The sequence below is a fragment of the Leopardus geoffroyi genome, chromosome A3 (assembly GCF_018350155.1).
Source record: "Leopardus geoffroyi isolate Oge1 chromosome A3, O.geoffroyi_Oge1_pat1.0, whole genome shotgun sequence".
Lineage (NCBI taxonomy): Eukaryota > Metazoa > Chordata > Mammalia > Carnivora > Felidae > Leopardus > Leopardus geoffroyi.
The window spans coordinates 120,548,614-120,576,281 of record NC_059336.1 but is presented as its reverse complement, the minus strand read 5'-3'; the positions used below and the strand labels follow the sequence as shown (position 1 = coordinate 120,576,281).

The following is a 27,668-nucleotide window of genomic DNA, read 5'->3' as shown; positions in this document are numbered from 1 at the left end:
AGAGTCCAGCAACCAGGATTATCCTTCCAGTTCTGTTTCTGCCCTGGGTGAGGAAAGAAAGAAAGAAAAGAACTTTCACGGTATACTTTCATGTAGGTTTTTATATAAACTTCCCAATAGTCCTGCGGGAAGCTGAGATTCAGAGAGGGTAGATGACTGGCCTGCAGACACACAGCTCAGAATCTAGGAAAAAGCACACACAAATTAACCACCTCAGGTTGTTACCTCTCTCACTTCTCCTTGTGGGACAAAAAACCTCAAGCTTGTGGCAAGAGGAGAAACTAAGGAATAGGGTACTTGAAAGGCCAGGTGAATGTGTGAGACGCAGAGGAGGCTGGTTGGAGAAACCTTTAGGAAGCCCTGGGCTGGGCCAGAAGTCATTAGGGTTTGGGGCGTGAGCGTTCTGCCTCGGGTCTGTTTCTCACGCGGTCACAGAGGGTGAAGTAGGCCTGGGGCACAGGCGAAGGATCCTGCATGCAAATCGTATGATTTACACGTATAATCCGGGAGAGGTTTACAAGCAAGCGGGCTTCCTGCAGCAACTAGGGGGTGCGGTGGGGTGGGGTGCGCTTCCCGCGTCCCAGGCCCAGGAAGGAAGCTCTTTGGTAGCAAGCACCCAGCCAGAGATTGGCTGGAAGGCGGAGTTCTTAGTTTGGGAATGGGGCTTCGCTAAGGGAGCCAAGGAAGAGAGGAGAGTTATTCCTCAATTCCTCTTCCTTGCGCCCCCTGGCTTAGCCTACGCATCCTGGACAAATCTGGGGGAGGGTTGCACCTGCAGCTTCGGGCGCCCCTGCTGACCCTCGGGGCCCATTGGTTAGGGTTGATGTCTGTTGTCGTCCTGCGCATTCCGACACGAACGGGGAATTTGAGTGGGTGACTCCCCCAGGAACGCCGCATCTAGAAAACGCGCCGCCCTGGACCTGGGGGCGACAGTCTGGGAAAGGCGCGTCTGGGGGCTCTGGTTTCTGGCTGGGCTGCCCGGGCCGCTGCAGGCGGTGGGCGGGAATTTGCCAGGGGCGGGGCGGGGCGGGGGTCGGGGCGGCCTGGCAGTGGCCGAGCCGAGGGGGAGGGACGTTCATTAGCATAGCCTCCTCCCCTCCCGGCGCGGCCCTGCCCAGCAACCCGAGCGGAGGCCGGCGGCTGAATGGGCGCTCGGCTCCGGGCCCCGGCCCTCCAGCGTCCCACCCTCTCTCCCGCTCCCGCCCCGCCCCGGCCTCCGCCGGCGGCCGCCATCCGCCGCCCCGGCTGTGAATGAAAGGCAGGCGCCGCCGGCGCTGGCTGCAGGCGACTCGGCGACGCGGCCTCCCAGGAGGCGCTCGCCCGGCAGAGATGTACGGTAAGGAGGGCTCTGCCTCCGGGTTCGCAAACTTGCAGGGCGCGGACCATTGTCCTCCTGCGGGGCCCGGCGAGGCCAGGGGACGCGGTCTCGGTGCCCGGCTGCGCTCCTTCTGTCTCTCTGTGCGCGCGCGCGGGTGCGCTGAGAGGACAAAGATGCTTAAGCCCGGGGACCCTGGGGTCCTCAGAAGTCCTTCGGGCCGGTCGTATCCTGCGTGGGGCGGGTGGGCGGTGGTCCGTCAGGGGGCTGGGGGCTGGGGTGATCCCGAGCGGCTGCGTCCTGGGGAAAGCGGGTCTCCCTTGGAGCCGAGCTGGCAGAGAGCGTTGGTGGAGGTGATCGTGTGACAGCATTTGCAGAATTAACAAAAGCTTGTTGTGCTGGGGAGTTTTATGCGGGAAGCCGGTCTGGAATTGCGGTGAGAGCTCGCTGCCTTACGCTCGCCTCTGAGGATTTGGGGGGCGGCGCCGGTGCAGAGGGCTGGGGCACCAGCCAGTTCTGGGAGCCTCGTGTCGCCGCCCCTGGGTGGACGTGGCCTCTGCCTGTTCCTGCCGCCCGTGGGTCCCAGGTTCCCTAACTTCCAGCTGTGCCCTCCGCAGTGGCGAGGGGAGGAGACGCTGCTGAGGGTGCAGCGCCGCTCTGGGTCGTTGGCCACCTTCTGGCTGCCCCGACCTCTCTGCCTCCTTTCCCCAGCCATCCCCTCAGGTGACATGCAACAGTTAGCCAGACCCTCCTGATGCACTGTTCTGCTTCAAAATTTGCCCGGCATTTCTCTGGTTTGGAGGCAGTGTGGATGAAGAAAAGAAAGCGCTTTGGGTCTCCCATTGCACCTGTAATGAATGGAACACTGGAAACCCAGAGCAGTTTAGAAATCAACTGCGTTGCAAAGCCTCCAGACGCTCTGAGCTGCGGTGTGTGTATGTGTGTGCGTGTGGGGGGGGGGGGAGAGGGAGAGAGAGATGTGATCCCAATGGACATAAGTCCATCAGCCACCAGAACTCAGGTTCTGGCAGCTATTTAGGGCCAGAGAAAGAACTGGAGCTGTGCTCATCTCCCATCCCCACCATCCCCTCTGCCAGGCTGGGCACCGGCTCAGGTGGCACCTGAGGGGTGAGTGTTGTGAGAAGAGCAAGTTCCCCATTTAACCCACCACCGAGGCCAGCTCAGCTGCCTCTCTCTGCACACAGACTGTGAGTCACAAAGTTTGATGGAGGCAGAGGAGGACTCTGAGCATGGTACAAAGGCTCAGAGACTGGTGGGCCTCACTATTTAGAGAGAGAGAGAGAGAGAGAGAGAGAGAGAGAGACATTCAGCCTTGTCATGAGTGTCCTTTCCTGCCCCGTTGGTCCCACATCTGCATTTCTGAACCGGGTTGAGACATCAGCAGACCCTCTCCGCAAGTGTTATTTCTCTTGGATGCACCAAAGGGAGGGAGCTCGACCCGAGAGTGTGTTCTGCTGGCCAGTGGGGACTCTGTAGGAAAGTAACAGGATGGTTGTTTTATAAGCTAGGAGGTTGTGAGGCTCCCAGAATAAAGGTATAGTTTCTTTCTTTCTGTTTCCCTCCCTATTCTTCCCTGCAGACTATGCAGCCAGAAGCTGCAGATCACTTGACAAAAGCATGTGACCGACTGCAGGGCACCTGCAGTGGGGAAGGAGTTAGGATAGTAAGGCCCATCAGAATGGGTAAGAATTAGGAACCCTGGTTCTGCTGGGCCACCTCCCTGCATTTAGCCTGAGACAGTTTTGAAAACTGATCCCAGATGTCTGGACCTTGGGGGTCCCACCCTGCCTCTGTTGTATGAAGCAGATCAAGGGAGAGTTGGTTGGTACAGAAAGGTGAACTGGGAGGCCAACATATCTGGATGTTATTTTTGGATGCACCACAGATTTTCATTTCTCTGTTATGTTTTTATTCCTCCAGATGCAAACAGAGATGGTACTTCCTCCTAAATCATTCATAGAAAGATTGGAAGGAAGGGATCCTCTGTGCAGTTGCCTGCAGCAAGGGAAAATCGCGGCAATGCTGGTTGGGAGATTATTCCTGAGTCTTGCTTAGCGCAAAGCCTTGTCTTGGAAGGTGTAAAAGGGAGCCCACTCTCCAAGGGGAGGGCTCGTTGGCCTGGATTTTAGTCCTGTCTTGGTTTTTGTGAAAAGAAAGGGTCCATGTGATACTTACAATCATTCTCTCTCCAGAAGTCAAGAGCACGATGCAAAAAGGAAGGGACAGGAAGGTTGGAAAGGCAGAGAGTCACAGAATTCTTATAGTTGGTTCTTATCTTCCCATATTTTCCAAGTGATTTGTCCAAGGTGACAGGTGGAATGGGGGAAAATGAAAACCATTCAGTGTGCCCCCCATGCCTTGGGTAAATGCTTACTAGGAAAATGCCACTAGGAATTTTATTGGCTAATGGGCCGCGAGTCCCCTATGTATAGCCAAAAGTCACCTAAGCTTTGGATAATGGTGTCTCTTGACCACTCACCTTGATGACTTGATCTGCTATGATTCCTGTTGCCACCTCTCAGCTCCTTGGCGATCCTGAGCAGATCTCCCTCCCCTCTCCTCTTCTCCCCTCCTCACCTTACCTTGGACCCCAGCAACTCAGTCTTCCTCTGTCATCAGTCTCTTCCATCCCCTTCCTTGTGTCTGGAGAATAAAGGCCTCTTGTCTTGGCTGTAGGATACAGTGCCGTCTGGGACAGAAAGACTCCTAGAACTAGAGTCAGACTTTCTCAGTCTAAGAGCCAGTTCATGGCTATGTAACTGCAGACAAGTGGGGCCATATCTCAGAATTACATCTCCGTATGAAGTGGTGGAATGTCTCCCAGGTCTGTGGTGAGCCTCAAAGCTGGGCAATGGATGTCACGGTGCGTCAAGAGGTTCTGCACTCACAAGACCGGTTGCTTGAGAGCCTCGCCCCTCCAGGTCCTCTTGGCCCTTTACTCTTCTCTCTTCCTCACTGCCAACCCCTGAAGATGGCTGTTTGCATCTCCTCCCACCCCGGCTTAACCACACAGGCCATCTTCCCTCGCTAGCCATTCAAGCCCCTTCTGCTTTCCGTTCACCAAACTCAACCTCAGCTGCCTTCTCACCACTCACTCATTCCTAAAGCCCAGTTGCTTTCTGGAAATGGCTCTCCTACGGGACACAGGTGACTTCCCACAGTCTTGTGTATCTCCATGAACACAGATTGATAAGGAATCTGGAAAAATAAAAGCACTTTGTACTGAGGTAGAAAGGGTGTAGGCAAATTCTGTGAAAAAATGGGTTCCCCGTAGTGTTTCTTTGTGTCAGTTTCCCTATTCCTCTCTTTTGGGATTGGAGCCATGGCGGTCCTGTCCAGGAGTGTCCCACTTACCCACTGAGGGGAGACAGAGCTCTCTGAGAAATGCTACGAGGGCAGTGGGCCGTGGAGAGCAATTGGACAGGATGTCCCCAGAACCACAGTCCAGAAAGCCCGATCCCGCCAGAGCAGACGCTGTTCCAACAGCTCACCTCCCATCCTCTAGGTGCTGCCTCATCCTTGACATCTGCCCTTCTTCAGGCTTTGTGATTGAGAACGCTGACTGTAGGGAAGTGAGCAACGGTGCACAACTTTCTGTGAAGATGCCTTACAGAGCACACACATGTGGCACCCATGTGGGTGGTGTGGAGAGGCTGCAGGGTGGAGCTGAGTCCCCCGGAGGTGCAAGGCTCACTGCTGCAGAAAAGCTCCGTAGTTCCTGCTGCTCCGTGTGGTAGGCAACTCCCACAACACACACACACACACACACACATGCACACGCGCGCACACACACACATCTGCACACGCATGTGCAACCTCCTCCCCCAAATCTTGAGGCTCCCGCAGTCCTGTGGTGTCGCGTTTGGCTTGGGACGGGAGCTGTGTGGCCCGCCTCCCCTCATGCCCGCCCCCACTCCTCTAGTCCCCTCAGGAGAACAGGATCTCTCTTGCAGCTCACTGTTCAGCGAATCCGAAAGCAGTTTTCTTTTTGCACATGTATAAAAGTAGAAAGTTAATATTACCTTATAGACAGTCTAGAAAAAGGAGGAGGGAAAAGACTGTCCACAACCCTACACACTAAAACCAACCTTTTAAAAAATTACTATTACATAAATTACCACTAAGAGTTTGTACTCACTTGCTTTTGCCCATTCCTTGAGGTTTCTTGCCCCATCCTGGCTGTGTTACCCTGGGCATGATGGTGAGGGAGCACCCGAGAGCCTCATAGCCTGGGTCTGAACTCTGACTCTGCCCTTCAGGCGACCTAGGACCTGAGCCTTCCTGAATCTGTTTCCTGGCTCTACGATGATGACAACGGCCACCCACCTCACTTCAGAGATTAATCAGGATAAGAGAGCTGCCCCCACTTTTTCCTTCCTTTCCCTCAATTCTCTCTCCTCTCTGTTTCTTAATAAAAAGGTTGCAGGGAAACAAATATATATGTCCCATAAGCTTAATGTTAGTGCTTCTGAGACCTGTTCCTTATATATATTTAAAAAAAAAAAAAAAGAAAGAAAATCTAATTTGAAAAGCTTCTTGTTTTTCCTGGTAGTCATCCAATCTTTCTAGAAAATCTGGAAAACACAGTAAACTATAAACAAGTATAATTGCTTTTACTGTTTTGATATATTTCCTTCATGCATTTGTTTATGTGGTTGGAATTATTCATTTTACATATTTTTATATTGTATTTTTTTCTACTTAACATTAGAATATAAACATCCTTGCTGCTCCAAATTAATGGCCACCATTTTTAATGTCGGTGTAACTGTCCACTGAGTGCAAGTGTGATTTCCTTATTGCACATTTAGGTTGTACTTACAGTATTATAAGCCTGGGAAAGGTACCCGATACCCAAAGCTTTCTCTGAATTTTGGGATATTTCCCTAGGCTATTGCCCTCCAAATGGGTTGATCAAAATATATAAACATTTAAAATATTTGTTACATATTGTCAAATTTTTTTCAAATTGTATCAGTTATAATCCCACTAGCAGTCTTGAGAGGACCTATCTTCCTGTACTCTCAAAAATATTAAATATTGAGATTTTTTTTTACCCCTAATCTTTGCCAATTTGATGGAAAATTTGTATCATTTTAACTTGTATTCTTTATTTCTAGTGAAGTTAAACACCTGCTGTGTTTTTTAACCATTTGCATTTTGGTGAACTTTCATAAGTGAGTGCTTGATTTATTGAGGATATTAACTACTTGCCTGTCATTTGCTTTATGCTTTGTGTTTTGAAGGGAAATAGGTATAATTTGTCAAGTATTTGTGGAGTGTCAGCTACATATGATATTCCATAGAGCATCAAGGGGGATACAGAAACATATAGAAGTTTTTTCCATCAAGAAAATTGCAATTTCAGTAGGTAACCAAGTGGTTAAACATGCAAAATTGTGAATGATACAAAGGTAGATTCAGTGTTGCAGGTAGAATGGAGTTACTCATTAGATGTTCAGCCAGCAGAATCTCAAGGTGGAAGAGAGCACTGCGAGGTGGGGCCTTTTGGGAGGACTTCAGAGGGAGTCCGAGGGCTGGATGGAGAAGAGGGGTAAGGGTGTGCCAGGTAGAGGCCCCAATGTGAGAAAGTGCACTGGGGTGGGGAGAGAGCAAACTTATTAGAGAACTTGGGGCAGGTACTAACGAGGTTAGGTGGAGAATGACTCGATGGATGAGATTTTGTCAGGATAAGGGCTTTTCACTTATCCCTATGGGCGATGGGAGCTGTTGAAGATTTTAAACTGCCAAAAGGCTGATTTGCTCAATTGATCTTTTAGGGAAATAAAGCTGGGGGCACTGCACAGAATGGACAGGGAGATGAGGTGAAAATGAAAAGGAACAGAGGTAGTTGTTGCAACCACAGGTGGTAGCCAAAGGAGTGAGAAAACTTTGGACCAGTTACAATTGTGCATTTTCAATGGAAATGTTTGCCCCTTAAAAAAATAAAATAAAATAAAGGCAGTAGGACTAGGGGTGGGGGGTAGGGGGATAAGGGAATTGAAACTTTTATTTTTGTTAAAGTTTATTTATATATTTTGAGAGAGAGAGACAGCACGAGTGGGGGTGGGCAGAGAGAGAGAGAGAGAGAGAGAGAGAGAGAATCTCAAGCAGGCTCCGTGATGCCAGCGCAGAGCTCAATGTGGGGCTCAAACTCATGAAACCGTGAGATCACAACCTGAACTTAAACCAAGAGTTGGACACTTAACCGACAGTGCCCCCCTGCCCAGGGGCCCTGGGAATTGAAACTTAAAAAAAAAAAAAACATTCCCATGCTTCATAAAATGTGGGTTATGTAAGCACACATAGAAAATAGTTTATTTTGAAATAGGTGCTAAATCACTTAGGGCTGTAAAGTTATTATAATTTAACTTGTTCTAAAGATGATTTGGATGGGGCGCCTGGGTGGCGCAGTCGGTTAAGCGTCCGACTTCAGCCAGGTCACGATCTCGCGGTCCGTGAGTTCGAGCCCCGCGTCAGGCTCTGGGCTGATGGCTCAGAGCCTGGAGCCTGTTTCCGATTCTGTGTCTCCCTCTCTCTGCCCCTCCCCCGTTCATGCTCTGTCTCTCTCTGTCCCAAAAATAAATAAACGTTGAAAAAAAAATTAAAAAAAAAAAAGATGATTTGGAGCATATAATTTATACACATACATACACACATATAGATATACCTGTCCTACAATAAATAAAGAGATCAAAGCAAAGAAAATCTAAGAATTATACAGAAAAAAGTAGAGCCAAGTATAAAGTTATTTCAGGAAAAAAAAAAAAAACACATACCAACAGGCCCTGTTGTAAATTCAGTTTTGAGTTTCCTACAGGAAATTCAGTTCTGAGCTTCCTGTAGGCCAAAATAGAGGGGAAAAGTCATTTGTAAGACTCATAGCATCTGTAGGTATTTTTATTGTTGTTCAATTGTCTAGGCCAAAACCAGCTTTTTGAAATGCTGAGATGTGAGAGAAAATCCTCCCTGAGTTCCTCCTAAAAGAAGAGATGTTTCATAAATATTGGTCTAAATTAGATTTTTCTGTTGCAAATATAGTTCCCTTAATCTGCTCTATACCAGTTTGGAGAGTATTAGGACCTGTCCAAATGCAAGTTTATGATTCTGGTTCCTCACCTTGAAATTGCTCTGTCCTCGACTTCCTTCCTGGTTTGACACAAGCCAAGACTCCCTGAGGTTCTTGACCCACTTCACGGCTGCAGATATGAGTTCTCCTTCCATGGATGAATGTGAGTCTTCTAAGGGTTTTCTCCCTGGAGAAGCCATTCTTGTCTTTCCAGCTAGAGAAGCCGTCTGGTCACTCTCATTCACGATCCTTAGCTTAACTCCCTGCACAGCTGTTTATCACCATCTAGTATTTCTCTTGTCTGTGCCCCCCTAGACCATCAGCTCCATGAAAGCAAGGAACTCATTTCTCTCTTTCCCTCCTGCCTTTTTAGGGCATAAGTCACTGCCTGGTACAGAGTAAAACACTCAGAAATCTCACTGAATGAATGAATCCTAAGTTAAGTGTCATCTTTTTTATTTACCTCTTTGTAACTTTTGACCCTCTACATGTTTCGCCTGAAATGTGTTTTGAATAGGGGCGCCTGGGTGGCGCAGTCGGTTAAGCGTCCGACTTCAGCCAGGTCACGATCTCGCGGTCCGTGAGTTCGAGCCCCGCGTCAGGCTCTGAGCTGATGGCTCAGAGCCTGGAGCCTGTTTCCGATTCTGTGTTTCCCTCTCTCTCTGCCCCTCCCCCATTCATGCTCTGTCTCTCTCTGTCCCAAAAATAAATAAACGTTGAAAAAAAAATAAAAAAAAAAATAAATGTGTTTTGAATAGCAATACAATTACTATTAATTTAGTTCCCATTCATTGGGCACTACTGTGTACCAAGCAGTCGTCTAAGCACTTTTTATGTATTAACTGATTTAATCTTCCCCAAACTCTATGGGTCAGGGATTATTATTTTCATTTTAGAAATGAGAACATGGAGGCATTGAAAGCTTTAGTAACCTGCCCATGGCTACACAGTCATGTGATGAGGCTGGGATTTCAACCTAGGCAGAGTGTGGACTCCCCCTCCCTGACACAGTGCTGTCTCCATAATATTCTGAATGTTTCAGAGAATACAGGCCTTTCCTTTGCAGAGCTCACTCTACCTCACAGACTCACCCATGTGAGTGCAGAGCAGTGCCGGGGAGTGCAGAAGACACAGATGAACCCCTGAGAAGGGTGTGCCTTGTCTTTGGTCCCAGGCCAATCAACACAGATGCTGAGAGCTCTCACTTCTGAGTCTGATCCTCTGCCTCTGGGCACCCTTCTCACCTCCTTTATCATTGTTTTGCTTTGTGGGAGAGAAAGGGCCCCAGGAAAGCCCTAGATGTGGATAAGTAAGTAAGATAGGAACCAGGAGAACAGATTGGTGAGGGCAGAAGGTGGATACAGGAGCCAGTGATGGCATGAGAATCAAGGAGGCCTGGGCACTCATCTCAGAGAGAGGGGCAGGTAGAGGAGTGGAGTGGGGCTCTCACAACCACCACTGAGTCACACAGTGGTGTGGTCTAGAGAACAGAGACTGGGGACCTTCTTTAGCAGGAGTACCTTCTGCTTCTCTGACAGTTAAGCTGGGAATTAAAACTCCTGGGGCACCGGGATGGCTCAGTCAGTTACGCATCCGACTTCAGCTCAGATTATGATCTCATACTTCATGGGTTCAAGCTCCATAGCAGGCTCTGTGCCTACAGCTCAGAGCCTGGAGCCTGCTTCAGATTCTGTGTCTCCCTCTGTCTCTGCCCCTCCCCTGCTCACACTCTGTGTCTCTCTGTGTCTCAAAAATGAATAAACATCAAAAAAAACAAAAAACAAAAAAAAACACCAAAAACAAAAACAAAACAAACAAACAAACAAACAAAAAAACAACCCTCCTTCCCTGTATCTTCAGGACCAGCCAATCTGGATGCAGTAATCACTGCTTCTGAGGGGTGGGTTAGGACTGAGCTGTGTGTGTGAGAGGACAGTGGCCCCAGTCTCACAGGGCCACTTTCTAGCCATAGGACCCTGGACAGTTCCCCTCTCTCTGAGCCCATTTCCTCCCATGTAAAATAGGGATAATTAGTCTGCCTGATGCAGTGAGGGTAAATTTAGGGGGGGTCAAATGAGATAATGTCTAGGTGCATGTATTTACATTATTGGACATTATGCCCATTAAAGGTGATATTATCCCCACCCAAGCAATTCTAATGGATGCTTCTGGGGCATGTCCACTACCTCTCCAGAAACAGTGACCATCCCTGTGTACAAGGATGGAAATGTCATGTTTAGACTGTATTTGTTAAATGCCTTAGATGGAAGGGTCTGATACAAACAGTGTACAACCAGAGAACTGCTTCCTTATTGTGAGCTAGACATCTGTCTCTGAAATCTACCTGCCAGATTGGTCCCCCAAGATGCAACAGCGGTAACACTGATTATGTTGAGCATTTTCCTGTCTCCTAGAGGACCATCCATGGATTGGACCATCCATGTCACACTGGTCATGGTCCATGACCATGTCCCTCTCATTCTAGCACCAGAAAGATGAGAAAATCTCTTAGACCACAAAGAGGATAGACGCGGAACCTTTAGCTAAGTCTTACACTATGCTAAGTTCTTGTGCATTACTGACATTTAGCAATGATTATTCCATGTCATTCTATTCATTACCTCAACTCAGAATAGCCCTTTGGTGGTGGATGCCATTTTCCTGGGGTTGAGCTGACACAGAGATTCAGAAGTCCAACAATTTGCTCAAGCTCATGCAGCTGGTGGAAGTCATTTCTCTCCATTGTCTCCTAAGCAGGCCCTCATAGAGCTCCGTGGGAGATCACTGCCTTTGTACCTGGTGGCAACTAATGTGCCTTATGCCAAACAGCAAATTTCACTATAAGGAAGAATCCCAAACTGAACATTTTAGTAGATTTGGCACAGTTTCGTTGTAGCTTTACATCTAGGACTTTTAAGCTCAGTGCCCTAATGCATCTCTTGTGGTCTGACTATACATCTGAGAATTAGGGCCTCTGGGTTCAAATGCTGACTTTGTCATCACCGTACAGAAGGACCCAGATACATTCAAGCACCCGGGAAGCAGGAGTCTTAGATTCTTAACTTGGCAGAGCTCTACGCTTCATCTCATGCTTAGTGAGAAAGACTTTGCTCTGTGTCCCAACTTTCTTTTTAGGTGGATAATGCTTTAAATAACATTTATAAATCGTGTGAAGAAGAATCCCCAAATTACAGGAACATTTATAAAGATCTTGGCAGAGATCCCTTAGAAAGGAAATACCTGTAATAAAGTGACATCTTCTCATTACTTTGTACAGGAGGGATGCTTCTAGGGAAGAAGCATACAGGATAATGCTGAAAAAATCCAAAGCCGTGCACCCTCCTGCCACATCTTCACTGTATCTTTGCTGTTATTTTTGTTATTTATTTGTCACACTGAATGTCATTTATTTCTTCCTCCACTAGATCTGTGAACCTCTTGAAGACACAACCTGTACCTTAATTTTCTTTATTTTTCCTAGCATCCAGAAGAGATCTTTGGGATATACTATACTAAGAGCTCAAATGTTTGCATTGAACTATAAAATCATTGGATGTTTCATCCATCCATCCATCCATCCATCTAGCCAGCCAGCCAGCCAGCCAAACCGAGCAGCCTATGTTTCTAGGGTACGAATGGTAGTGGGTGGGGGCAAGGTGGAGGGATTCAGAAAGAATCCTGTAGTGACAGCAACAACATTTCATCATCTTACTTTGTCTTCCCCCATTGGTCATAAGAATATACCAGAATATAGCCATTTGACTTTTCCTCTAGACTTTGATGGTGTTTAGTCATGAGAAACAGCCACTTGACCTGCCTGCTGAAACGGTGAAGGGCAGTGAGAGATACATTCTCACACGTTTCCTCCTTGGTTTGTGGAGCTCAGAAAAAAATGCCACAGTCGTTTTCTTCAAAAAATGAAGGTCACTTCGTAGTATAATTATGGGTAAATCTTTATTTTGATTTCCATTCATATCTTTTGTGCATTACACTTTCACAAACCAAGGAAGATGAAAAGGCCCTTTTAAAAAAAAATTTTTTAATGTTTATTCATTTTTGAGAGAGAGAGAGAGAGAGCATGAGCAGGGGAGGGGCAGAGAGAGGAAGGCACAGAATCTGAAGCAGGCTCCAGGCTCTGAGCTGTCGGCACAGAGCCCGATGCGGGGCTTGAACTCATGAATTGTGAGATCATAACCTGAGCTAAAGTCGGATGCTTAACCGACTGAGCCACCCAGGCACCCCAAAAAGGCCCTTTGAGGCAGAGGCAATGAAATATCTGTTTCTCATTGCTTGGAAGCACCTGGCCTGAATGTTCCTGGGTAAAGCACTACACGGCCTTGTGCACCTTCAGTCTCAGAGCTGGAGCGTGGAGGCACCGAGTGGAATAGCGGGGATGCGAACCTTGGCTGAGGGTCATCGACAGAATAGAAGGGGAACAAACACCAGGGTCTTCCCATTGTTTCCATCAAACTCCTGAAAGTGCCTGGTCCTATTAGCAGCCTGGCCCAGCCCCTGACAAATACAGTAAACACGTCCGACTGTCTTGAGAAGTTTTGTCCCAAAGCTATTCCACAGCACTGCTAGGAATGTCCTCTTCTCCCCCAGACAACACCATCAGAGAAGAACAAGGGTGAGTGTTCTGGAGAGGAGTGGGTGGTGCTGGATGTCCGCTTTCCTTCTGCTTGATCAAGGACGTTCACTTCTGTGTCGGGAGGGAGAGCTGCCCATCAGGGCTGATTCTGGCTCTGTGAATTTGAGCAAAATTCTCAACCTCTCTCAGATTTAGTTTCGCCATCTGCAAATTGGGAGAGCTGGCCTGGATGGTCTTTAAGGGTCTCCCAGTTCTTAGATCTGCTAATGGCTTGAAGGAGCTGTCTGTCCCAAGGGCGAGGGAGCAGGGGCTGAAGGTATACCCACAGCAGGAATCTTCAAAAGATCTGGATGGCAGTATAGACACCTGTCTCTGAAATCTACCTGCCAGATTGATCTCAGGTCCTCTATGTAAACTGGCTATGCATCCATTTCCTCATTGATAAGATGAGGATAATGATCTCTTTGTTAATGCAAACAGTGTCTGTCTTGGGGTCCTGTTGACTGGGGTGATGCAAGCTGACGAGTGTGTTGGGGTGGGTGTGGGTAAGAGCTGTGTGGCTCCCAAGTGCTGGGCGCTACAATTTTGGCTTTATGTACATTCCAATTTCACACAAATCCTGTGTGGGCGGTATTCCTTTCCCCTGGCCCATTGTCAGATAATAATAAGAAAGGTCAGAAAAGGGGATGCCCGATGGTCAGTTGGAAGGGCATGGGACCCTTGATCTCGGGGTTGTAAGTTTGAGCCCCACGTTGGGTATAGAGATTGCTTAAAAATAAAATCTTAAAAAAAAAAAAGTTCAGAAAATTCAAATGACTTGTTGGAGGTCAACCAGCTCATAAAGTGGCATAGCCAAGAAAAGAACCAGATCTATTTCATTGCAATGTTATTTTCTTCTATTCTGCCTGGATTCTTATTGAAAACACCATCATTAATTGCACTACATCAAAATTCAAAACTTCTGGTACCAAAGGGCTTTCAGTTGCCTGCTCTGAGATGAGCAACAGAGTACAAAGGCAGTCCATGGAACGGGAGAAAATATTTGCAAATCATACATCTGATACGAGATTACTATCCAGAATATACAGGCAGTGCCTACAGTTCAACAACCACCACAGCAAACTTGTTAGAGAATGGACAAAGGACTTGGACAGACATTTCTTCAAAGATATATAAATGGCAACAAGCCCATGGAAGGGTGTTCAGTGTCACTAATTACTAAGGATTTGCAAAACCACAATGCCATAGCACTTCAGCTCCTTAGGATGGCTCTGGTGAGAATGTGGAGTGATTGGAACGCCCAGGCGCTGCTGGGGGAATGCAAAATGGTGCAGCCGTTCTGGAAAGCAGCATGGCGGTTCCTCAAAGAATTAAAAATAGGATTACCATACGATCCAACAATTCCACTTCTGGAGATATACCAGAAGAAGTGAAAACAGGGCCTCAAAAAGGTATTTGTACACCCACGGTCATAGCAACATCATTCAAAATAGCCAAGAGTGAAGGCAACCCAAGTGCTCCTCCACAGATAAAATAAGGAAAATGTGATGTATACATACAGGGGAATATTATTCGGCCTCAGGCATGGTTGATGACCTGGCATTAGTCACCTGATTGCTCATGGGGTATAGAGAAAAGGAGACTGGAAACTGACGTCATCATATTCTTTGGATCACTGAAAAACTCCTCCAACTTCAACGACGAATGTTAACTTTTTTTTTTTTTTTTTAAAGAAAGAAGATCTATATATAAATAAAACTGAGGGCAGGTCTGTTACTGCATTTGGTGAAAGGGGCTGGAATGGGGACGACGTTTGGCGGACGCGGCAGGGGCGGTCTGCGTGGAGCAAATGTGCATTCACCCGGGTTGGGGGTGGGGGGGGGGGTTGTCCCATGGAGCTAGCCTCCGTGCTTCTGAGCGGTGAGACTGAAGCTCCGCGAGAGGTCTGGCGGGAAAGGCACGCAAGACATATTCCACAGCGGATAATAAACAGTGGATTCAGATGTTGACCTCAACTGACCCACAGGGGCTGGCATCTCAAATCTCAGGTTGATTTTTGCCGCAGCCGCCTCTCACACAGGCAGCTCTAAATGGCCTGCTCTGAGGTGAGCGGCAACAATTTTTATTTATTTACAAAAAAGCTTCGTCTCCTCGAGGGAGCCAGCCTATAATCAATGCGCGTGTACTAGCCCTGAAAGAAACCCGCTGGGATACTGACAGTGGTTATTTCTAGTGTGCTAGGATCACGGATGATTTTTGAATCTTCTTTAAAAAAAAATATTTTGCATTTTTCACATTTTGTATAGTCAGTGTGTATTTTAATCGCAGGACACAAATATAATTAAAAGCATTTTTCGGGGCGCCTGGGTGGCTCAGTCAGTTAAGCGTCTGACTTCAGCTCAGGTCATGATCTCACCGTCTGTGAGTTCGAGCCCCGCATCGGGCTCTGTACTGACAGCGCGGAGCCTGGAGCCTCCTTCAGATTCTTTGTCTCCCTCTCTCTTCCCCATCCCTGCTCTCATTCTCTTTCTCAAAGTTAGATTTTTTAAAAAACCATAAAAAAAGCATTTTTCATCATCAAAGACCTGTGGATAGTTATCTAGAATCTTCTAAGTATGTTTTAGAAATGATTATGCAAGAATGCACACAAAAACGATAGAAATTAGAAATCAGATAGTGGTTGGGTGAGGGGCTTGACTAGAAAGGGGAACCCTGGGGGATCTGAAATGTTTTCTCTCTTGTTTCAGTGGTGGTTATACAAGTGTATAAACAGTTGTCAAAACTCAAGGCCGTGAACTCTTAAGATCTGAGCATCTCTTGCACGTTAATTATATTGCAACAAGACCATAGGAAACCCAGGAAAAGAAAACACGCATGCAAACAATAGCAGGTCTGTTTTGCATCGCTGGCAGTCGGGTGTGCCAGGAGACAGCCAAGGACCTGTGCCAGCCGGCACCGGGGATCTTACCCGCAGCCCAAGATGGTCCCCAGCACCCCAGTAAAAGCGGTCATTGAGAGCTGCTGGGCAGGGGCGTGTGCTGCTAGACAAAGTACGTGCTGAGCAGAGGGTGCAGGAAGCTGCTCCAGGAAGTCGAGCTCCTCGCTGGCAGCCAGGGAGCTGATGGTGCTGGCGGGACCGTGGGCAGAGAGCCCACAGAGCGGGGCCAGCTGGTGTAAGGCCTCTCGAGCACTGCCACTGCCATTGCCGACTCTCTGGGACTTTAAACGACAAAACAAAGCCTGGCTTTACCAGCCCTGCAGCACGTCTCAGCTCTGACATAGGCATGGCTGATGGCTGGGCAGGGCCAGGCGTGTGTACAGGATTGATTTTTCCATTTCCTCCGTGGGGCTTCTGTGACCTCACAGCCCACAGGGATGTCTTTTGTCTAAGAATGCTGAGCCTTTAATGGCCTAATTATTCACCTGTTCTTAATAATTCTTAATAATGTGCTGGCTTGTGCCATTTCTGCACAAAGACCTATATCTTCCTGGCTAAAAAAAAAAATTCTTTGTCTAATGACACATTGAAAGGGATAAACTTTGCAGGCCGAGGTCAGCTGTGAACAGTCAGACAGGCCTGGGTTTGAATTCCACCTATTTCACGTAACAGTTAAATGACTTTGGATAAGTCCCTTAACTGCTCTAAGCCTCAATTTTCCTCATCTATAAAATGGGGACAGTAGACCACACCTCAATATTGTCGGGAGGATTACACAAAATAATGCATTCGAACCTCTTAACAGTTCCTGACACATAATGGGAGCTTACACGTTAGCTGATGTTAGTGTTAACAGGAGAGCTCGTAATAGATATTTTACTATCAACCTCCTCTTTAGTGACAAGATAGCAGTAACAGGGCCCGGGGATATGCTTCCAAGGAGGCATTCCGCGCTCCTCATTGATAGCTTTCTAAGGAGCTGTTCCTTTCCAGCTGGGTTTCTGCTTTCAGAGACGCACCGCACTCTGCTCACCTGCCTTCTTGGCCCACCTGCTTTTTGCTTCATGCGGAGGGCAGAACCTTCTGGAGGGACTTTCTTCCTCGTGCAGGTACGTCCGGAACACCCATGCGCCCTGGAACCGCTTCATTAAAAATGGGTCTTGGCTGTGCTTGGCCTGCTGCTTACTTGGCATTTTTAGTATGACTCAACCTAGTACTTGTTTTGCATTTTTGCAGAATTCTGGTGCTTGCTCCTGATTCTGTTTTGCATTTCAAAAGTGTTGCTTCTGAAATTTCCCTCTGGCAGCGAGACCACCCTGGTCCCGGCTTCATTTTTTTAGCAGCTCTGGGCATGGTGCCTGTTTTGTGTTCTGGCACCAACAGCTCATGCTGTGACAGACTCTCTGATTATATATTTGGACTTTTAAATGATTGATCTTGGATTCATAGCCTTTGAGAGTCTGCATCTTAAATCTGCTAGTTCTTCTATATATTTAGAGCACTCACACTTGCTCTCAATCAGTTTGGCTCCATAACAATGAAGCTTCCTCTGGTTTCTATATTTGGTACTGTGTGTTCATTTGGAAAGCTGGAGGTGAGTAGCCCTGCTTTTTATAGGCTGCCTGGTGACCGCAGTAGGAAGCTGGACACATTATGGGAATGGGGAAGGCATACATGTGCCGTAAATCCTAAATCCTAATTTCTAGTTCTTAGCTCCAACCTTAAACCAAACTGCCAGGGAAATTTCTAATATTGTATTGTTTTCATGTAATGGATTCTACTGACTATGTCGCAAGCTTGTTGAGGGCCGGTCTTACTTACCAGAAGGCTTCTTCTCCTCCATAGTTCACGTGGTCTTAAAAAAAAGAATCAAAGGGTGCCGGGTGGCTCAGTCGTTTAAGCATCCGACTTTAGCTGAGGTCATGATTCGTGGTTCAGGAGTTCGAGCCCCGTGTTGGGCTCAGTGCTGACAGCTCAGAGCCTGAAGCCTGCTTCGGATTCTGTGTCTCCCTCTCTCTCTGCCCCTCCCTGATGTCTCTCTCTCTCTCTCAAAAATAAACATAAAAAAAAAAAAAAGAATCAAATGATCAGTGTGCTGAGTAGTAGGTATTGAGAAGAATACATTTCAGATGAATGAATTCCCACAGTGAGCTCAGAACACCGTGCAGACAGCTACACACATAAGCATTAACTTTTTTTCCCCTTTGCTCTCATTCATGAAGATTCCCTGGGCTTAAAACCACCACAAAATACTTCCTTCCACAAATGTAACCAGTACACTACTTATACGGATAAACAATGCTAATAAAGTAATATTAAGTACATTGGAAAATAGCAACAATGCTCTGTTAACAGCAATTCTATCATCAAAACTACAAAATATGTCTAGGGTCCTGAGGCCACTTTCAAAGCACAAGGTGTGAGGGTCACCTCAGACGTTGGCCACCTGCCCACCCCACCCCCCCACCCCGGCCCCGGGGGCCTGCACTGCTGATACTGGAGATGGCCTATGGGTCCTTAAGTATGCACACCTGGCAGCCGGGTGGGAGGTTGGGAGGTCATGGCCGGGGGCAGGGGGTGGGGGTAAGCTGCCAAAGCAACGCGTCTGCCATGATGGATGCACAGATAGACCAAACATTACTTTTGCTGTTAAGTAAATGACTCATGTAATATTCTAGGTGCTTCTAAATTAGAAGTGATGGAAGCTGACATTACACCCTACACCTCTTCCTCCCTTCATGGTGGCTGTCCACTTACCCATTGTATTTGAGATTCCACTGTCACCTCTCTACTGAAAACCTGTCCGGAAAGCCGCCAGCAGAGGCCTGACTGCCAAGCCCCATGCCTTTGCTGCCCACTTAACTCTCAGGTTTTTCCTTTCTTGATCGTTTGCACTTCTTGAAACTCTCTTCACCCCCAAACTGGGTGCTCACCTCCGTCTGGTCACAGACGTCCTTGCCTGTCACTGTGCAGATGCTGTGAGGCTCTGTCCTTGCTTGTCTCCAAGGGTCCCCCTGAAAGCCCCTCCACCCCCTCCCCTGCAGCTGTCAACTCCCCTTGGTGACCCCCACGGGGAAAGGGAGGGAGAGAGGCTGAGGGGAGCCCGCATTTTGCCCATCTCATCTCTGGTCCTCCACAACCGCCCCAAATGTCATCAGTCATCACTCGCTCTGGGGCAGGTGAGCCACCAAGCAGAAGCCCTTCCTTCCTCCTGATTCCCTTTTTACCTGCTCAGCACTCCACTGGCAGCGAGAGACTGAATTTGCACACCCGCCCAGTATGACTCCCCACGTTTGTCACACCTCCAAGTGGGCACTGCCAGTTCACCGCTTGTCTCAATCCTCTGCCTGGGTAGCCTCATTCCGCGGCCGATGGGAGAGGCAGACCGCACTCAAAGGCCCTAGGCACTGGAAGTAGGTTCCTTACACATTCTACAGCACAATGAAAAGTGGTTGAGAGGTGCTTGGCTGGCTCACAGTCCATGGAGCGTGCGACTCTTGATCTTGGGGTCATGTGTTTAAATCCCACGTTGGGTGGAGAGATTACCTAAAAAATTTACTAGTAATGATAATTCTCCCCTTGGCCTGCCATCCGAGGGCACTTCACCACCTGGCCCCTCCCCACCACTCCAGCCGCACCAACACTGCCCTAGATAGACTGGCCATCCCTCTCCCAGAATGCTCCCTTGGACTCGGCTCCTCTGAGCTTTTGCTGATGCTGTTCCCCCTGCCTGGAATGCCCTCGCTTCTTGTCAATACACTATCTGTGCCTCGTTTCTACTGGGAAGCATCTGAACTGAAACGACATCTCCACCCTCGGAAGTCTCAGCACGCTGTCTCTCTGACTCCAGTGACACTTGTACTTCCTTTTGTTATGGCTGTTTGCATACATGCTTTCACTCCAGGGCGACGGTGCCCGTGCATTCTATTTCTCTTCATCTTCCACCACGTCTAATGTACTCGATGTGTTTGCGTTGCATGCATGGGTGTGTGCCTGCGTGAGTAAATGAAATAACTTCTGTGTCCTTCATACCAATATTGTGTCAAAATTCTAGCAAGAACCAAGCCTCGCAAGAGCAGAAAAGAGCCCGTGTGTGTGTGTGTGTGTGTGTGTGTGTGTGTGTGTATCTAAACTCTTAGATTCCAAATATTTGAACAGAAAATTATTCTTACCAGATTTGAAAAGAAAATGGAAAAACCATGAAAATTACGTACGTTTATGTATTGCCCATGCATAATACATTTTTGTATTATTATCATCAACATTGTTATTGGGAGAGGAAACTGAAATAAAAACTAAAACTCTAAGTCAGAGCTGTCCAGGAGAACTTTCTGCGAGTACGTAAATGTTTTATATCTGCATTGTTTGGCACAGTAGCCACTAGCCACGTGTGGCTATCGGACACATAAAATGTGCCCACTGTGCCCGAGGAACTGAGCTTTAAATTTTATTTGATTTAAGTAACCACAGGTGGCTAATGGCTTCCATACCGGGCGCTTTTGTTCCCTCAGCCCCAGGCCCCAAGCGCCAGCCCCCGTGCTGGAGGGAATCACTGCCAACCTGGCCCTGCCTATCCTTACCGGCCCTTCTTTGCATTTACAGTCTGTCCTATACACATATTTATGTACATGCTGAGTGTGCTCGGCCTGCACGTGTGTCACACAAACGATGTGATGCCATATGTGTCCTTGTTAATTGGCAGTATGTTTGGAGAGTTGCTGGGGCAGCGCGCATAGCCCTGCTTTATTAATTTCAGCTGCTGCGTAGTGCCCACTGCCTGGAGGTTCCCTGGTTTAATTAGCCGGTTCCCTATCGGTGAACATTTAGGCTGTTTCCAGACAAAGCCACCAACCCATTCTTATCTGCTCCCCTGTGCATGTGGGCAGATGCAGAGACTGAGAATGGAATTCTGAACCAAGAAGAGGAAAAGTGTCTGCATTCCACCCGTGGTTCTCCCAGCCCTGACTCTCCTGGACCATGCGGGCAGGGTCAGGGCCAACAGACGGTGCCTAGGTGCTGTTGTTAGTATTATTATTAGTATTATTATTATTGTTGTTATTTTGTAGGAAGCTAGCAGCCGTGTACTACCGTGATCTTTGTTTTCACTGCTCACACGGAGAAGCTGAAACCTAGATTTTATCTAACAGGTTGTGATGCGCTCTGAAAATGCTGAGACATTAATAACAATTTGAAGATGCCGCAGACAGCATTCGGCAATACAAGCAAGCTGAGTTCCATGCAGAATTTGAGAAAATTCTGGAATGTTCAGGGCCTCCTTTTTGAGTTAGATTTCTAAACGAGGCAAAGGAGGCCCAGGCGGTGGGAATAGCCAAGAGCCCACGTGAATTAGAATAAGGAGAGAGGCCTTTGTCTGTTCAGGTGGCCACAGTGTATCTTATCTTGTGCTTTTTTTTGTTTTTGTTTTCTTTCCCCCCAATTGCGGAGCATGTTGCAATAAAAAATTGTTTAAGATTCCATGCTAGCTTTTTTTCCCCACTGGTTACCAGGGGTTACTGGTGATTTTAAAGTTTAACCCCTGAGGAGGAACGTGGTGAATAGCAGGTAGCATTCTTTGAATTAGAAACGACCCTCCATGGGGCGCCTGGGTGGCGCAGTCGGTTAAGCGTCCGACTTCAGCCAGGTCACAATCTCGCGGTCCGTGAGTTCGAGCCCCGCGTCGGGCTCTGGGCTGATGGCTCAGAGCCTGGAGCCTGTTTCCGATTCTGTGTCTCCCTCTCTCTCTGCCCCTCCCCCGTTCATGCTCTGTCTCTCTCTGTCCCCAAAAAAATAAATAAACGTTGAAAAAAAAAAAAGAAAAGAAAAGAAACGACCCTCCGCAGCCAGGAGAGGGAATGGGCCGTCCTCCAACCAAGAAGGGAGAAAGGAAAGAAAGTGAGAACAGGGAAGGGAGCAGCAGCTCCGAGGGAACAGAGCCTGCTAGTCAGACTCACAGACCAGCGGAATTGGGGGAAAGAATGCAAACGTCCAGCGTTCATGGCCATGAAAACAGGAGAAAATTCACTGTGGTTTGACACCCTCAACAGGCCAGTCACGTGGTTTCCTTTCCTGAACATCTCCTGTCCTAATTTAATCATAATTTCCATAGTTTGGGCCATACCGGGGACACACTTTAATAGGTACCTTTCTCACTAAACACCCCATCCTAAAATGTTTCCATGTTGTCACCTAGTCTTGCAAATTCTGCCAGTGAGGTTTGCACTTAAATTACTTATTCAAATACATTTCAGCCCGCTGGCTGGGTTTCACTCCGAGTTCCTTTGTTTACAAACACCGTGGTGAGCGTGTATCCTGTGCCCCTGATCCGCGGACATCTGGAAAATCGGAGTTCCGGTACTGAAAGGCTTCCCTCCATTGTTTTCCCTCCAGATTTTTATCAACTTTTAGTGCATTGATTTTACTGGATAGTTTTGAGACTCTGGCCTCGATTCACCTTCTTTCTCATGGCTGATCCCAAACGTCGCGCGTCACTCCGATGCAGTGCTCCTGAAGCTGTCGCGCCACAGTGGTGGCTGAGTTTCTCACCCTGTTTCCAGGGCCAGTGTGGCTAGTGACGCGCTGCTGGGGATGGGGAGTCCCCACTTTGGTCACGGGTTCGAGTGCTGGACTTCCACCTCCACTTCTGTGCTGCTGTCAGCCTTGGCCTTGGGCTTTTCTTGTTGAGGGTGTGGCCCATGGGGCCCTTCCTTTCTCTTCACATTGCCCTCACCCTGACTCTGGCCCTTATTGTCCTATGCCTTGGTTCCTGCTCCTCTTGATGGCCTCCCTTCTTCTGTTCTCCCTAAACTCAAATTCAACTGTCCGCATTACTGTTGTCGGTCTTCCTAATACACGATCCTCACCCTCTCACACCTGCTTTTCAACAAACCCTCAGATAACTCCTCACCTACGAGATACTTTCTCAATATCTGGGAAACTGTCCTAAGGAAATAATCCAGAAAAGGAAAAAAAGCTGCAATGTACACGGACTTGTTTTTAACATTTCTAATAGCATGAAAGTGGCAAGAAGATCAATGTCAAATAATACGGAAAAGGTTCAGCAAATGATTTATTAGATCTTCTCACGGGGATTTTAAGCCACGTTAAAAATGATGATTATGGAGGCGCCTGGGTGGCTTAGTCAGTTTAGCGTCAGCTCTTGATTTCGGCTCAGGTCATGATCTCACAGTTTGTGGGTTCAAACCCCACACTGGGCTCCTCGCTGACAGTGTGGAGCCTGCTTAGGATTCTCTCTCTCCCTCTCTCTCTCTACCCCTCTTTGGCTCATGCTCACTCGCCCACTCTCTCTCTCTCTCTCTCTCAAAATACATTTTTTAAAAATGATGATTATGATGACAATTCGGCAACAGGAAAAATGCTTATGAAATAAGTGGACCAGAGAGCTCACATTTATGGAGCACCTACTGTGTGCCCGCTCCTGCTAGGTGTTCGGTTCATCTCTCACCAATGAGGAAACCAACATATGGGCTTCGATGACCTGTGTGAGGTCACATAGTTCCAAGTCTGGGTTTTGCTTAATTTCAAAGTTCCTTGTTTCTATGCTATAAAATACGAAACCGTAGCTCTGTCATGACACAGTTTCTATTTGCAGTGTGCACCTGCTAGGCCCACATTCTTTCAGGCTCTGCCTAAATCCTACCTCCCCCGAGCAATCTTCCTTAACCACTCAGCCTAAGGAGCGTGAACTCTTCTCTGAAGCACTGTAACATGTGAAACTTCTCTTGAGAAACATCAGTCCACCCAGGCTGGATTACATTTTCTTTATTGGTTGTACCTTTCTCTCCAGCAGCTAGACTGCTAGAGTCCCAAAAACCAGACCAGTGTCTTGGTAGCACCCAGGCAGCCTTTGGCAAGGGGGCGGGGCATAGTAGGTGCTCAATGTATATGTCGACAAGCCTATTTCTCCCTCCAGTTGTAGCCAACCTCGTGCCGGGCTGGCTGGTCCTCAGACGGGCAGGGAGAGAGGCTCTGGCATGACGATGGAGCAGATCAGAGTCCTAGGTCAAGGTCCTCTGCAGGTTACCACCTTCATTATATGCCAACTTTTAAAAAACTGCTTTAAAAAATTTTTTTAACATTTATTTATTTTAGAGAGAGAGAGATCACAAGCAGGAGAGGGGCAGAGAGAGAGGGAGACACAGGATCTGAAGCAGGCTCCAGGCTCTGAGCCATCAGCACAGAGCCCGATGTAGGGCTCAAACTCCTGAACCGTGAGTACATGACCTGAGCTGAAGTCTGACGCTCAACCGACAGAGCCACCCAGGCGCCCCAATCTGGATTTGGATTTAAATCTCTAAACAGTTGTTTGTGCTTCACTTCACACTCCAAGTATAAAATAAAACCAAAGGACCGTAAGGGTCAATCTTGCTCTGAAATTCCATCTTAGGGGCACCTTCATAAGTTTGAGCCCTGCATCCAGCTCTACACTCCAGTGCAGAGCCTGCTTGGGATTCTCTCTCTCTCTCTCTCTGTCTCTCTGTCTCTGTCTCTCTCTCTGCTCCTTCCCTGCTCTCTCTCTCTCTCTCTCTCTCTCAATATAAGTAAACTTAAAAAAAGAAAAAAGAAATTCCATTTTATTCTGTCTTGCCTTCTCTCTCCTAAGCTGGGAAAGAGATTTTAATAATGATTAGAGTAATGTTGATGATGATAATACCTAAGAGTTTCTGAGTGCTGTCATATGCCAGAAAGAGTTCTTAGAACTTCACCTGTGTTGGCTAAGCCCGTCTTCACCACAACCCTATGAGGTGGGGTTGTTATGCCCATTGTGCAGATGAGTAGCCAGAGGCACAGAGAGCTTAAACCCCTTGTCTAAGCATGCACCGCTGGTGAGAACCTGGAACTGGGGTCAGAAACTGGGCTGTCTGGTTCCGGAAAATAGTCGGGATACATTTTCCCGGCCGTCAGTGGTTCCACAAGACAAGGAATGGAAAAACATTCTGTTTATTTTTAATGAATTTCTCACTTGAAGAGCAATACTGAAGCCCAGGGAAGCTTACAGTTAGTAAAGAATGGAAGCCTGACATGAAATCAATTGGACACATTTCTTTTTTCTTTTCTTTCTTTCTTTCTTTCTTTCTTTCTTTTTTTTTTTTTTTTTTAATTCCCATCCTCAATTAAGGTGGTAATCAGATTAACCAAGATTGGCCGGAAAGCAGCGAGCACGTTGGAGATGCAGGGCGCTCCGAAAGGTCAGGCTGCTGACAGCTATTGGTTTGCTAGACATGGTCTGGCCCAAACTGTCTCCCCAGGGAGAATTCAGCTGCTATTTAATTCTATTTCCAATAAGATCCGTCCTGAAACTTGGACCCTGCCTGCTTTCTTAAGCCCGTTTTTGTCAGCACATCCTCTTGGTCTGTTTACTCCCGAATCTTCCTGAAAGCAAGAAGACAGCTCCAGGCCCCTGCAGACCACTCTCCACTGCACCACCAGTCCGGCAGCCACATGTCGCCATTTGATTTCCTTATCGCCAATAAAACCAAACCAGCCTCTCCCTGTGTGATTCCCTGCTTTCATTACCAAGGGCGTATTGCTGCATCATTCAGAATGATGAAAACTTAGGGACAGCAATGAGAAATGATTAAATAAATCAGAGTCTGGTCAAGAGGCGCAGTAGTGAGTAGCTTAAAATGAGGTTCTGAAAAATATTTAGTAAGAAGGTAGATACAATACAAAGAGAAGAAAATAGATTTTAACACTACATAGGATGATCCCAATTTCATGCATATATTTAAAAGTATGCCTTGGGGCGCGTGGGTGGCTCAGTCGGTTAAGCATCTGACTTCCGCTAGGGTCACCATCTTACGGTTCGTGAGTTCGAGCCCCACATCGGGCTCTGTGCTGACAGCTCAGAGCCTCAAGCCTGCTCTGGATTCTGTGTCTCCCTCTCTGTCTCTGCCCCTCCCCATGCTCCCTCTGTCTCTGTCTCTGTCTCTCTCAAAAATAAATAAACATTTAAAATAATTTTAAAAAATAAAAATTAAAATATGCACAAACACCAAAGCAAAAACTAAAACACACTAAATTTTAGTCGGGGCAGGGCGGGGGGGGAACCACAAACTTAACAGGAAACTGAACGAGAAATAAGAGTGAGAATTACTTGCGAAAAATAAAAACATGCAATTGTATCTGCAAGAATTTTCATGGGGTGAGGGGGCGCCTAGGTGTCTCAGTCAGTTAAGTGCCATGATCTCGATGTCATGATCTCGAGGTTCTCGAGTTCGAGCCCCACGTCAGGCTCTCTGTTATCAGCGTGGAGCCCACTTCAGATCCTCTGTCCCTCGCTCTCTCTCTATATGCCCCTCCCCCACTTGCACACAGTCTCAAAAATAAACTTAAAAAAAAAAAGAATTTTCATGGAACGTTACGACCTATCAAATTAAGATGTCCACATTCTCTAACACAAATGAACGGATCTGAGAAAAGGCAGTATGAACACCCCCTAATACAGTGCCACCCAACAGAACTTTCTGTGATGATGGAAATGTCCCGTTATCTCTGTGCTGCCTAATGCAGAATCTACCAGCCACGTGAACACTTAAATACACTAAAATGTTAATAGTCACAAATAGTGTGATTGTAGGTGATATTTCCATTCATTTTTACGTTTTCCTATTTTACACATGTATACACATGAGCACGTATTCCTTTTAAAATCAGAAACAAGGGGCGCCTGGGTGGCGCAGTCGGTTAAGCGTCCGACTTCAGCCAGGTCACGATCTCGCGGTCCGTGAGTTCGAGCCCCACGTCAGGCTCTGGGCTGATGGCTCATGATGGCTCAGAGCCTGGAGCCTGTTTCCGATTCTGTGTCTCCCTCTCTCTCTCTCTCTGACCCTCCCCCGTTCATGCTCTGTCTCTCTCTGTCCCAAAAATAAATAAACGTTGAAAAAAAAATAAATACATAAAATAAAATCAGAAACAAGAATAAAAAGGAAAAAGAGAAGGTAGAACCTTTTTGGTTTTCTTACATGTTTCCCCTTTGGAAAGCTGCTGATTTTTCTCTCTGTGGATTCACCTATACTTACCAGCTGTCTCTGCCTCTAGAGATCCAGTTCAGATCTTGCCTCTTCCAGGAAGCCTTCCTGGACTCATTAAACTGCCAGAGATTTCTTCAGGCTTATGGACTCCTTTGTTTCATTGTGACACACCATGACCTTTAAATGTGTGTAGTCTCAACTGGAGATTAAATTCCTCGATGGCAGAAACTATCTACTTTAAACTTCCTCCTCTTCCCCACCGCACCCAGCAAGCACAAGTACTGTGCAATGTGCTGGGTCAGTTAGCATCAGCTGGACACAGGCCTGGCCCTCTCCGGAGGCACTTGAGTCTACACCCCTTTCTCTCCGAACTTTGTTCTGTTTCCTCCAATTCATCTGGAAGGGGTGTCTATGCTATCAGTCCTGGGTGAAATTTTATTGTAAATTGCTTAAATAGAATTAGTTTGTTTTGGTAAGGGCGATCCAGGTCAGGCCTTGCCTTTACAAGGGGATTATAAAGCTAAGAAAATAAATATGAACTATTTTGAGCCGAAAGGCATTTTTCTTGGTGAATGGGGAGAATGCAGTGGATGTTTCTAAAAAGGAAGCCAAGGGCCGGGAGAGGAGGTGACTTCTCTGGGTCTCACGCTGATCAAAGGCATTATACGTCACACCAGCTTTCCTCCAGGCCTGCTGGGCTCAGGATACTGTACTGCAGTCAGAGGAAAGAGACCTGAGGAATT

The 27,668-nt window shown here is 47.3% G+C and overlaps 1 protein-coding gene across 3 annotated transcripts in view; it reads left to right on the top strand.

Moving 5' to 3' along the window:
• The first annotated feature begins 1,066 nt into the window (after positions 1–1,066).
• The window catches only part of EFR3B (EFR3 homolog B), an 80,504-nt gene continuing 53,902 nt past the window's right edge, over positions 1,067–27,668 (top strand). For 2 of the 3 annotated variants that reach the window (XM_045447534.1, XM_045447533.1), the window contains exon 1: positions 1,067–1,336. In XM_045447534.1, coding sequence (XP_045303490.1) covers positions 1,252–1,336 — 85 coding nt within the window. In that variant the 5' untranslated portion in view covers positions 1,067–1,251. The remainder of the gene's footprint in view (positions 1,337–27,668) is intronic. The other variant, XM_045447532.1, reaches the window with a different exon arrangement.